Source organism: Phaethon lepturus, unplaced genomic scaffold, assembly GCF_000687285.1.
Source record: "Phaethon lepturus isolate BGI_N335 unplaced genomic scaffold, ASM68728v1 scaffold30034, whole genome shotgun sequence".
NCBI lineage: Eukaryota > Metazoa > Chordata > Aves > Phaethontiformes > Phaethontidae > Phaethon > Phaethon lepturus.
In genome coordinates, this window is record NW_010536028.1 from 3,093 (window position 1) to 15,766 (window position 12,674).

The 12,674-nt window shown below is 42.5% G+C and overlaps 2 protein-coding genes across 2 annotated transcripts in view; one reads left to right on the forward strand and one right to left on the reverse strand.

Annotated features, from left to right (window-relative positions):
- Positions 1–152, forward strand: part of PLLP (plasmolipin) — a gene marked incomplete at its 5' end in the record, with an annotated part of 908 nt that extends 756 nt beyond the window's left edge. Inside the window, one exon of the mRNA XM_010286047.1 lies at positions 35–152. Within this exon, the coding sequence (XP_010284349.1) occupies positions 35–152 (118 nt within the window). The remainder of the gene's footprint in view (positions 1–34) is intronic.
- A 4,086-nt stretch (positions 153–4,238) lies between these two features.
- On the reverse strand, positions 4,239–12,036 carry ARL2BP (ADP-ribosylation factor-like 2 binding protein). Its single transcript, XM_010286046.1, has 6 exons — positions 11,999–12,036; positions 9,753–9,814; positions 7,959–8,065; positions 6,688–6,773; positions 5,368–5,464; positions 4,239–4,319 (listed from the first exon to the last, which is right to left on the reverse strand). Exons 1-6 carry the CDS (start codon positions 12,034–12,036, stop codon positions 4,239–4,241), a joined length of 471 nt encoding a protein of 156 aa, XP_010284348.1.
- Between the last annotated feature and the right edge of the window lie 638 nt (positions 12,037–12,674).

Sequence of the window (12,674 nt, forward strand, 5' to 3'; positions counted from 1 at the left end):
CGCCGCCTCTCACGACGCGGGTTTTGCTCCTCTTCCAGTTCTTCGCCTGCCTGGTGATGATTACCTACGGGGCGAGCACCTTCTTCAGCTTCCGCGCCTGGCGAGGACTCGGCAGCAACGCGGCCACCAGCCAAGTGACTGACCACGCGTAAGGAGCGAACAGCAAAGCCCAGCCCTGGGCCACCCTGGGCCAGCTCATGCCAGGCTCGGTGGCTCGGAGCCTCGCGTGCCACCAGGTCTCGTTCTTGGACCAGCCCATGCGGGCAGCAATGGCCAGTACCAGGTCGCGTGGACGCTGCTCTGTGGTCTCTGATGATGCTTCCAGCTGACATACCCACAGCACAAACCAGCCATCACCCACGGCCTTGCTGGCAGGACACGGACTCGCTGGAGACCGAACCTCCTGCTCATCCCTGGGGTTCATCCACATCCTCGCTGGAGCAGCTCCGCTGAGGGGGCTCAGGCAATTCAGCACGCTCCAATACTAAAATTCACTAAACCCAGCTCCTGGCTCTGGTCATTCACAGCTACAGTGTAAGTAATTGCAATTAATGTATACATAAATGGTGGCAGAGCTGGAGGACCTCTAAAGGTCCCTTCCAGCCCAAACTATTCTATGATCCTGTGGTGAAGGCTAAGCAAAGGAAGCAGTCTAAACTATCCTTGTATTGATTTCTAACAATCTGAAGGACAAACCTCATGCTTTAAATAAAAATATTCCTAAATCCAGCACTGGAGTCTGTCAAGAAAAAAATTTGTCTTGCAAGAAGGCTGTCCATACAGCACGGCGGAGGTGACTGCCCCTTCCCACACCGGCACATAGCCTGGCCCCAAGGGAGGAGAAGTCCATAGGGTTCCCCTTGCTTTGCTTTACATACGTGCACAAACATGTACACACATGTGCACACACAAGCAGAGCACGCCTCCACGACCACAAGAACATGGAAGAGGTGCTTTGATGTGCTCCCTCCTCTAGGCTTGGCAGCGTAGATGCCACCGGTGTAACGGGACCGCTTATGAACCGGCAACTCGATTTTGCCCATTAGCTACAGGTGGTCTTCAAGAATTGAGTCTCCAAATGCTCTGGGAACACATATGGGGTCAGTGCCGCAGGAGAACGCAGAGCCGTACTGCTCCCCGCTGCTGCGGACGACAAATTCACGTTTTAGATCTTGGGGGCACGGGTTGGCGTTCGTCAGAACTAGAAGCGATGCCCAGCCAGCCAGAGCAGCTTCTCCCTTTGCACCCTCCTTGCACAAACTAATAAAAGTAGATGAAATGGGTTCAATTTATTTCCAGATATTTCTACACAGGAAAGCGCAGTGAGCTACACTGCAAAATTTACCGCCTGCTCTGCATGGGAAAAGTTTTTAACAGCTTGTCTATAGAGGGTCAGGAAATTTAACTGCACTAATGGAAGGTGTGAATTGAAAAGGACTGGACAAACTGTGCTAGCCCCCGGCAGAGCTGCCTTTATTTGGTTTTTCAGCGAGCTAAAGGAAGGGTCAAGGTTTGACAACTATGAATATATATAAAAATCAGTAAGAAAATTTGCCTCTTCATGCATTGTTACGACAATGTTAAAACTAAGATGTGAATTCAGACTTCCACGCAGACAGTCCGTTATACAGAGAAATTTAATCTCTTTAAAAAGCCTCTCCGCCCGAGGGAAAACGCATTGAACCCAGGACGAGTTATTCTGGGAAGAGCAGCCCACAGAAAACACGGACAGACGAGAGCGGCACAGAGGTGGAAAGGCGTTGCAGGAAACACCGAGATACAATTCCCCATCAAAATAAGAATTCATCCCCAAACGTGCCTTGTCGTCTCTGAAAGACCAGAAAGACCAGACTCTGAAAACCTACAGAAGACCTTACTTAAAATACAACAGAACTCCCTTCAGAATGTAACTGCCTGAGGTATTCACTTACACTGCCATGAAGTAAATAACTGAAACAACTGTAATAGGAAAAGAATGAAAACTTTTTTCAGTAACAAAAAATGACAGGGATAGATTTAGTTGTAGCTGCAAATAATCTAGCTCAACAATTAACAGTTAAAATATGTCAACAGGATTCTTTTAAAATTTGATAAAATCTCTTCTTGACATTAAGTCATATATAAACAGGTGAGAGCTCCAGTCCATACACTGACAGTAGAAAAACAACTGGATTTTTAAGCCTCTGATGTTAACCTCAGGATGCAGATGGCAGGGGAGCTGCATCTAGTTTATATTAAAAACACCACTTTTAAACAAAACTCATGCAGAAGGATTTCTAAAAAGTTAGTTTTGGTTTTTTTTTTTTTTTTAAGCTTCTGGCTTTCATCATTCAAATCTGACAAGTATAAATTTATTGAAGGACATAAAAAAAATCTGAAGGAGCAATTTTTTTTTAAAGGGTAGCATGTGTGTGTGTATCTGGATGTGCGCATTTACGAAGGACATACTAGAATAATGCCAGACAAAAAACTGCAGAGCCATGAGCACAACATACTAGAAGCTTCATGAGATTAATTACTGCAGCACTCATAAATTTGGTATATGCAGAGCCAAAATACCAGGATGCTACACTTAGCATGGCTAGCCAGCCTTTAAAAAGCTATTATGGTCTGTCCACAAACACATTTAATGTTGTTGGATTTTGTAGTGGAAGTATGGCTTATTTTTGCCTGCATGGCTTGACCCGTGTTCAAAAACCTACTTTGGGTAAAGAACCAAGTCCTGCTACTGTTGAAATTACTGTCAGACATCAATAGCAACAGGATTTCACCTCATTTGTTCTTACAAGACATTTCTTGTCCACAAACGAGTATTTGTCATTGCCCAGCCATAATTTTGCTCCGTCTAAGCCAGGTTCTCATCGGGCGACAGCCACCGACCAACACCTTCATCACTGTTGAAGGGCACCTCCCCTGCTGCGGGACAGAGCAGAGGGTTCTGCCCACCATCCTGCATTTCCATCTACTTAGGCTTTTAAAGATGTGCTCACGTTGCCTGAGCACGTCATCAAGCACCAGATGAACATGTCTGAACAGCGTAAGAAGAGGGTCCCCGTAGCGCCAAACGCGTTTTAATTCCAAGGGCCAACAGAGACGCGCCTGGGGTTTTGCGACAGGCTTATGGCTACATCGCCACCAGCAAGCTGCTCGTCTATTTTTCAAAGGATGCTGAAAAATGCATTGCTGCGCTAACGTTGCTAACGTTACATAAGCGTAACAACATACGCATATAGTGATATAAGCATATCAAATATATCACCTGCCATTTCGTCTTTGTGCTGTCTATAGAGAGAAGTAGTTGGGGAATTAGAAAATTGCGTGGAAGAAAATCTGTTATTTTAAACGTCGTATTAAACATAGCAAAACCACACCTTTTAATCCGCATGCTATTTGGAGCAGTAAATGACACAGTGGTAGACGTGTCTGTGCCCAACCTACTGTCAAGCTTGTATTATTAGAACTAATGCAGCTGCGTCACTGTCGAAAAGAAAGTAAGAAATTGCATACATAGGTCAGATTTCGGTTTATCACAGTTATTTTTCCCAATGTAGAATAGCTGGGGGCTGAACAAAAGTGAATCAGAGAACTTTGCACATTAAGGATGAGACTTATAAAAGCCAGACAGCAGATTTACACACTAACACATCAGGGCTGAGAGACAGCCTCATGCTAGAACGTCTACATATTAAAACATATTCTTCCATTAGAAAGCTGTAGCATTTACGATCATATTAAAGTATTTAAAAAAAACCCCAAACAAAACAACAAAACACTGATGAGGAGGAACTCGGAGCTTATGTATTCACACCCGTCCTTAAAAGAGCTGGAGGGACATACTCTTTTTACACTGTCTTCTTGATTCTGAAATGTTCTACATTTTGGGGAGACGGTGAAGATGCCAACCCAAATAACACGCGCACAGGCTTATTTATTGTCTTCTCGGCGTGCTGGGCTTCTCAGCACGCGCAACGGTTAGTGTTTGGTGTACAAATATACTGCGTGTTTGTTAAAAACAATTACGCTGGTAGAGTTGAAAATTTCTTCTTTTGGGGTCACTGAATACTAACCAGAATTCACAAGCAGATGTTTTTAAGATCAGGCCTCTGAAGGTATAGTCTGGAGGGTGAAGGAGTTTTCATCATGTAAAAGCACCTTGATTCTCATGACCTTTAGTGTTTTAATGTCCAAACGAAAGCAGCAGCACTCATCTGGAGAAGGAAGGTAGTGCATAAACTGTTCTAGGAGGAGGAGATCGATGATTTGTTTAATGACGTCACCACTAACCCACTGCTTAAATCCAGACTCCGCCCTTCTTTTTCCTACAACAGGGAAGAAAAAGAAATCCTTGACTCAATGCTGTTTTGGAATATGCAGTTCAGAAAATGAAACGGGCAATACATATCCTGCTTGTTGCAGCAAATCAATATAAAATTACACGTTAGCCAAGCGTCTATAATTGAATGTGAACAGAAACTTCAAAGAAGAGATTGTGCAGAAAACCCTGGAGTAAGGTTGCCGTCACCATCCCGGTCAGAGAAGAGTCCTCCTTACATCTGAAGAACGCCCAGCCAGTGGGCTCACCCAGCACCCGAGCAACCAGTGAAGTTGGTTGAGCTCCTCAACCTGCCCCCATTTTCACAAAACAAAGGGGTGGAAGGAAGTGGCAGAGGACACAATTCTGACAACAACTTTGACTCTTTTTGCTCTTTTGCCAGATGTGACTGGGCAGACTCTGGAGAGCGTTTACATGTATTTCATTTCCCTAGGAAAAAGCTCATCCAAAATCCTGAACACTTTGTTTGCTTCTCCAGCATGGGCAGAGGAGAAATACAAATGGAATAAGCTTAAAAAGCTAATTTTGGACTGGCAGGGCAGGGCAGGGGGGAAGAAAAACCCCAAACATATTCTAAAATCACAGGATGGTCAAGGTGGGAAGGGATCTCTGGAGGTCATCTGGTCCAAATCCTGAGTAGCTCAAGCAGGGCCACTCAGGACCATGTCCAGATGGCTTCTGAATATCTCCAAGGATGGAGACTCCACAACCTCTCTGGGCAGCTTCTGCCGGTGCTCAGTCACCCACACAGTGAAAAAGTGTTTCCCTTATATTCAGGTAGAAACCAACATTCAAAGACGCAGATGGCATGTGTTTCTGAAGAACTGCTCCACATGCCAGCTTCTCCGATGTTTTCGAGAAATTATTAAATGTGCATTTTGAGTTTAAATAGCCACTCAGTGAATTTATTTTCCTTTTGACCCTGGTACAGCTTTTGAATAAATGCTGCTACCTACTGTAGTAACACTACAGGCAGACCTACACAAAACCAACAGCCATTCTGTCAATGAAAACCAACAACATGACATACTTACAGCTCTGTAATCCAAGAACATTTCTTTGAAGGCCAGAAAGTCAGTAAACGTGAGAAGCATATCAAATATATCACCTGCTATTTCATCTTTGTGCTGTCTATAGAGAGAAGAAGTTGGGGAATTAGGAAATTGTGTGGGAAATAAATTTGTTATTTTAAAAATGTATGAGAAAGGAAACTGGGACAAGCAGAACAGTATCAAAATTTAAACAAGAATTTTATTACAGGTCTATCGGAAAGCAAAACTTTAGCCAAATATTACCTTGCAGTATTTCCAATACAAGCACATTAGTACATTATATTTACCTAAACCCAAGACATAAAAGTATCACATCAGTCCTTGAAAACCAGACAAAAAAAATGACCCGTAAGTCAACAGAAGTAACATTCAACTAGCATTTATCTATTTATTTATCTTGAGCACTGAAACAGCTAAACAGTCCCTTGGAGGGTGAGAAAGGTTGTGGGGAGTCACAGAATGCTCATACACATCCCTTAAGAACTAGGGACTGTACTGACGATACTTGGTAGAGGACTTTTGATGCAAACATTTGGGAAGAAAGACTCTGTGCTGCCATATCAGCATATTTCAACAAGACTTTCTTAACAGTCAAGGGTTTTTGTGGAATTTTTTTTGTTGTTTTTTGATAAGAATAAAATAATTAAAAAGAGCTTTACCTTAAACAGTCTACCTTTTAAGCATACTATGTGCATTCATAGTAACTTCCCAATATCATATTTTTAAACAATTAAAAATTAAATTAACATATTTTAAGATATTCAGTTCCCAATTACACTTGCTTTTCTTATTCACGGGGAAAACCAGTGATCTTTCCAAAGTGACTTTTTCGTGAAGTTGGTTAAGCTAAACTGACCAAATGCAAAAGCTTAAGAAAAACCAAACTCTTCTCTGAATGCTTTGTACAAGAATTGCAATAAAGACATTTCATCACATCACTCTTGAAACACTACCATGCTATTGAAGTGTCCAACACAGAGCCTGAAAGAGATAAATGAGACCTAACCTCTTAAGGGTCTGGCTTCAAAGTGACAATGACTATGAAAACCCTCCAGTGTTGTCATTCTCATTTCTCTTCCTACCCCTTAAAACAGCATGACAGTTCAGAAATTTAGAGTAGCAGGACACACCAAAGGCAAGAAAAGTGGTCAGTCATGGCCTTCATGAACGCCATTTTTTTTTTAATTAAAGAGGAACCGCTTTCTTTAGAAAGAGAACTGTCAAATCTAAGCTTTAATCCAGATAAAAAGAATTGAGAGGCACATAAGCCACTCCCCAACCAAAAGCAAAGCAGGGACTTACTGCAACGACATTGTGAAAGCTGTCATATCAAAACCAGGAATCCGATCAAGCAACTTTTCTTCAATGTACTTCTCTACTAAAGAGATCTGAAAAACCAAACAAACCACCCCAACAACATCATAACAAATTTCAGGAGTAGATTTCAAAACAGCGCATCTTCCTTATACCGACACCTTATTGACACTTTGCATTATCCTCACTGGGCAAACAACTGCAGATTCCTTAGCTGAGCATTGCTAGTTCAATTATTCTCATCACCGCTGAGGCACCAAGTTGAACGTTTTTGCTGGGAATGTTGCTGAGAACAAACACTGACTGTTTGTATCTAGTAACAAATTATTTTTAACCCATTTAACGGTATTGACTAGTAGGCTGGTGTAGTTTCATAATTATGCTTTGCATGAAGAATGTAACTGGTGTCCAATACATGAAATAATCCAACTGGAAAAGAACAAACTTTGTTACGCACACATGTTAAACATGCTACTTGCTACAGCAGCAGGCTAAATTTCTATTCAAGAGAGTTACACAACTTCTGAAACATCTATAGAAGTCTTTGGGCAAAACAAAGGGAAAGGAACCTAGAGCTCCAGAAAACATCGTTCTTGCTCACACATCATGATTGTGCTTCAGAAAGAGAGAGCAGGCAGTACAGCAGGCAGTGTGTTGTTGGGCCCCTCATGACAAGAAGGACACTGAGTTGCTGGAGAGTGTCCAGAGAAGGACAACAAAGCTGGAGAGGGGTCTGGAGCACAAGTCTGATGAGGAGCGGCTGAGGGAACTGGGGGTGTTCAGTCTGGAGAAGAGGAGGCTGAGGGGAGACCTCATCACTCTCTACAACTGCCTGAAAGGAGGTTGTGGTGAGGTGGGGTTGGTCTCTTCTCCCAAGTAACAAGTGATAGAATGAGAGGAAATGGCCTCAAGTTGCACCAGGGGAGGTTTAGATTGGATATTAGGAAAAATTTCTTTACTGAAAGAGTGGCTAAGCATTGGAACAGGCTGCCCAGGGAGGTGGTGGAGTCACCATTACTGGAGGTGTTCAAAAAACGTGTGGATGTGGCACCTCTGGATATGGTTTAGTGGGCATGGGGGTGTTGGGTTGATGGTTGGACTTGATGATCTTAAAGGTCCTTTCCAACCTTAATGATTCTGTGTTGGCTCTACTCCATGTAAACCCAGTATTTTATAAAGGGGGGAAATACAGGACCTGACACTGGCCTTAATAAAAATAAAAAAGCAATACATCCGTAAAGTAAGAAGAAGTATCTTACATATTCATTAAAAATAGAAGTATAGATGAGCTTGTTTTCTTCTGAATCATCAAACTCCTGGTAGTGCTTCTCCATAAAAGTCCTCTGTATTAACTGGAAATCATCATCTGGGCCACAACAAAAATGCATCACAGAGTTACGAGTTTAGTCATTCTTTTTGTAACACAAAACCCACATTCACTACTCCTCCGCTTCCCTGTTGTAACCACGGAGCCCCGCGCACGTGCGGAGTCGGTCACACGAGTACCGCAGCATGCCGCCAAGCTGTCATCTCTGACCCATCTGTGAGAAGACAGAGGCTGCTGGCGGAGGGCAGTGCTATGGGAGCCAAATCAGCAGGGCAGCAGCGCATCAGTCTGCATTTTGACAGCAGCTGTGTATTCAGAATGGAACAGCATGCACATGTCCACCTAGCAAGGTCTCCAATTACTTCTTAGGAGTTTAATTTACATTTAGTATTAGCAACAAAGTCCTCCCACTTTACATTCTATTAATAAGGTTATTTATTCTGAACCCCTTTTTGTTCAGGCTCTCCAGTCAGCAAAAGTGAACACCTCTTCCCTACAAGAACTCAAAATAATGTTTTTTCCTTGAATTAAAAAAATACTAGGGAAACTCCCAGATTTGTTTTCAACTGCTGAGGATTTTTCTTCCAGTTGTGGAAGAAAAAAAAAAAACAAAACAGGGTAGGTCACCAAATTATTCAACAGAACAAGTATACAGTTTACTTATACACAGTGTTAAAATACACCAGTCTCAGCTTTCTAAATCCTAATGCATTCAAAATTAGTTTAGTTAGCATTTCTCCAGATTCCACCACATCACCAGGCAAACTGAGGCTGCAGAATCTACATCTCTCTGGGAAGGATATGGTCAAAAAGATCATATGCTGTTCTGATGAGGCAGGTGGTGGCAAATGTGCGTGAATTCTGTTTGGGCATCTTGTAAACTACTTCCTTGCACACACTGACTTCTCAGTTAAAATCACGGTCCTGAGAGTTTAGTACTTTTTATTGCCTAAGCTCACATGATGAGACTGGCACCATTCATCACTCCTGCTACGAACAGGTCCTGCCACGTTACAACTGCGTGCAAATGTGCAAGCTACACGACTCAGAATAGTCTCAAAAAGTGAAAAGTGGCAAGACATGACGACACTCCTCTCCAGTTATGCAGTGCTGCTGCAGAGCAAGGAAATAAACTCTTCTCTGTCTTCAGCAGAGACAGGACAAGGAATAACATGCTTAAACTGCAGCACAGGCACTTTATATTACAGATTAACAAAGGCTGCCTGCAGTAGCAACAGTTAAGCACTACAGCAAATTGCCTGGACAAACCATGGCAACTTCTAAGAATATCCTGACAAATATGTTAGGAGAGGTTTAGGCAGAGCTGAGGAAGGGAAGGCTACCTCTCACAGTCTCTTCCATCCCCTTTGTAAGGGGGATTCAGGGGGATTAATAACTCAATCCAATCTGAAACCAGGACAAGGGTATAAAAATCCCAGAAAGCTTTGATTTGCATGTGAGATTTACGAGTATCTATTTAAGAAACAGTGCATTGCAGTGGTGCAGAGGATAATTTTCAAGATTCACAAGCACATAGCAAACAGCATAGAAAGACTTCTGTGTATATTTTTATATGCTACTGGGTTAGGGGTCATGGGAACAAAGGAAGGAAAGCTTCCATGAAGGAGGCAGGGGTATTTTAGCTCTGTATGTCTGCTAACAGAAGAGCAGCTTGCAATATCTTTAAGCACCCATCTTGCTGACTATAACTACTTGCAGAGCTTACCCATTATGATATCCTCCAGATACCCAACAACTGCATCAAACTCTGCGTCCGAGGGGGAGGAGCTGAAAGCAAAGAAAGACAGTACTGCATAAATATATATTTCAACCACAGCAGAAATAAAAGTTAAAATTAAAAAGCATTAACAAAATCCTAGGCACAAATAAGCCCAGTAATTACAAGATAACTGAATAATTTCCAGTTCCAACCTACAAAATAATCCACAGCACTGATGATGAGTCTGCTTCATGGGGATTCTCGTCCAGCCTTTACTGTATTTCCCCCCGGTAAGGGGCCTAGTCGAAAAACAATAAATGTTGTTTTACTGTCATTACTGTCAAGGTAATTCTAGTCCTGGTGCAGAAGGATGTAAAGAGTGTAATTAGAACAGCAAATTGAGCATTTTCTAACCCACAAATCCCAGCTGCTACCCCAAGCTTTCCTTCTGCTCTCTTCCCTGTGTAACTCTACATGGTGATCACAGAAGTAAGAGATGCTCTAGAGAATACTTTGAAATACTTGGTCTTGTGGAACAACTTAAACTCAACGTATACGCAAGTATTATAAAACTGAAGAAACGAAAATGTTTTCCTTAGGCAAGAAACACCCTACATGACACAAATAAATGGCATAATCTCCTCAGGTCATTCGATCATGAGCAAATGTTAAACACCATTATGGATCTGAAGTCATCCAGGGAAGAAATGTTTTGTACCAGCATTTCAGGACTCTGGATCCCTCTGCTAAATCTATTATTGTGCAGCTTGTTCAGACACAGTAAATAATCCACAGGATCTCCTTGGCCTTGGCATTCACAGCTCATCTTTAGTGGGGGATGAACTCTTCCTGTATTCTCCGGGAAATGAAAGATAGGCTTTTCTCACACGTGAGGCAAACAAGTCTCACAGGACATTTGTGTTATGAAAAAAATTAGCTTTGATCAGTGAAAGCACCATTTAAATTAAAATTAAATGCCTCTCTCTTTCTCTTTCAAATTTCTGTTTAGTAAAGAGAGCGGAACACTCTTTAATTGAAGTTATTTTGCTATTGAATAATACCCCAGTGAAATTAATCCAACAACAGTTTAACTGACAGTTTAACTATAATGAGCCAGAGGGCTCATTCTGACCAGGAAAAATGAAAAGGTATTTGATTTAAAAAGGCGTCTGATTACCAAGTTATGTTCTAGCAACATTTCTGATCTGTTAAGCCTTGGGAGACAAGCAAAGCCAGGGCACGGGAGTGGAAAAGCCTGCGCTTCCACCTGAGGGCACACCACCACCAGGAGAGGAGCTGGCACAGCGCAGCTGTAGCACTACATACCCGGAGCATCACACTTACAGCTTCAGGCAACAGGGCTCATCGCTTTCCATTTACACGCAAAGACAGGAGACTTTGCTACGGATCATTTCCACCCTTATTTTTCCCTTCCAAAAAAACGCTACTGTTGGTTTTATAGCTTATTCTAATAGCAACAGAAAATTTAAAGTATTAATGTAAACCCCAGTTTAAGCTTGTGAGACAAATAATGGAATTGTAACTGTTCCAAAACAGCAGTGATTCCAGCTCTCTGTACAACACACCGCACAGCTTAAGAAACACGTGCTCATGAATCTGAGCCTTTGTTGCCCCACCATGCCTACTCTAGGCCAGCACAACCTGTGCTGCTGAAGAAGCCCAGGCACGTGGCCATTTGTGATAGACTGTAGACTGAAAGAACTAAATCTACGAACCAGAGTGACAGAGGCACATGTCCCCTTCTGCCACAGGCTTACAGAGAAGAATATGCCAGAGAAATGTGGGGCAAAGAAGTGTCCTAGCATCTACCGGTGTAAAATTTGGTTGAGGCCACCTGTAAAAGGTCTCACATGTCTAGAAGGAGCATATTCAAAACATAGAGAAAAAGTCTCTTCTCAGAATCCATGATATAAGACAACATACGCTCTTGAAAAGGTGAGAGAAATTTTGAATTCAGAATGAACACAAAATAGTTTTCAGCTTTGCAGTGCTTATTTTGATCACTCAGCCAGGGCTATCTGGTGCTACGCTCATTGCGGTTATATTTAGTTTTTCACCTAAACTCTGAACTGATGTTATCCCCTCTGGAGCTTAGCATTCTGCGCCCTTGTTCTCCGAAGAGGCAGAATCTGCTAATCAGCGTGCTGTAAAATTCATTTGCGTAATTAAAATATCTTAATAGGAATATAATCAGCTTATTAAAAATCTGACACAGAATGTAGCATACTCACGTGGCTACACCAAAGTTTTCTTCATCGGAAGTCTCCATTGTTACTGCATGACCAGACCAGAGGAGAGACAATCTGCTGTATTACTGCTGTTAGGGGTTATTTCTTCTTTTCGGACAAAGTGCTAAGGAATAACATGTGGCTTGGCATTAATATAAAATCAGTTGTTAAATTACCATACAATTCTCAAAGAACAAATCAGGAGAAAATCTTTAATCTTTAGATGTAGGAATTTCAAAATCATGTTCTTCCAAAGTTACTGCTACTTCTTTCCTGTAATAATTCAAATTCTCTAGGAACTTTCTTCACCTACTCGGAGAACAGGCTCAAAATTGCTCACACTTGCAGTTAATCTCTGTAAGGGGGTTTCAGTTGGCCTTTAGATTTTTTCTCCTGAAGCCTCTATGACCGACTATTATAAAGACACAAGAAGATGAAGTCAGATTAAGATGCGGATGCCACCGGGAGTCCCAGAGAGCTTGCGGGCCAGGCTTTGGCTAGTGGTTCCACGTGCCAGGCCACGAACTCTGGCCAGCGCTGGGCTGTGTCCTGGCCAAATCGTCGGCCCGTGGCTGTGAGCAGTTACCGGCCCATCACGCAGGACAGTTCTACAGCATCACCCCATGACACAGGAGGAGGGACGAGCGAGACCCTCGCCTCCTCCTTCTGAGTCCCGGCT

What these genes read in the sequence shown, in the direction of transcription:
- ARL2BP (XM_010286046.1), bottom strand. Translation starts at nt 12,036, where the DNA reads ATGGAGACTTCCGATGAAGAAAACTTTGGTGTAGCCAC. An exon ending in GAAAACTTTGGTGTAGCCAC is followed by an intron (nt 9,815 to 11,998) that starts GTGAGTATGCTA and finishes CTTTGCTTTCAG; the next exon opens with CTCCTCCCCCTCGGACGCAG. An exon ending in GCTTTCACAATGTCGTTGCA is followed by an intron (nt 5,465 to 6,687) that starts GTAAGTCCCTGC and finishes TTCTCTCTATAG; the next exon opens with ACAGCACAAAGATGAAATAG.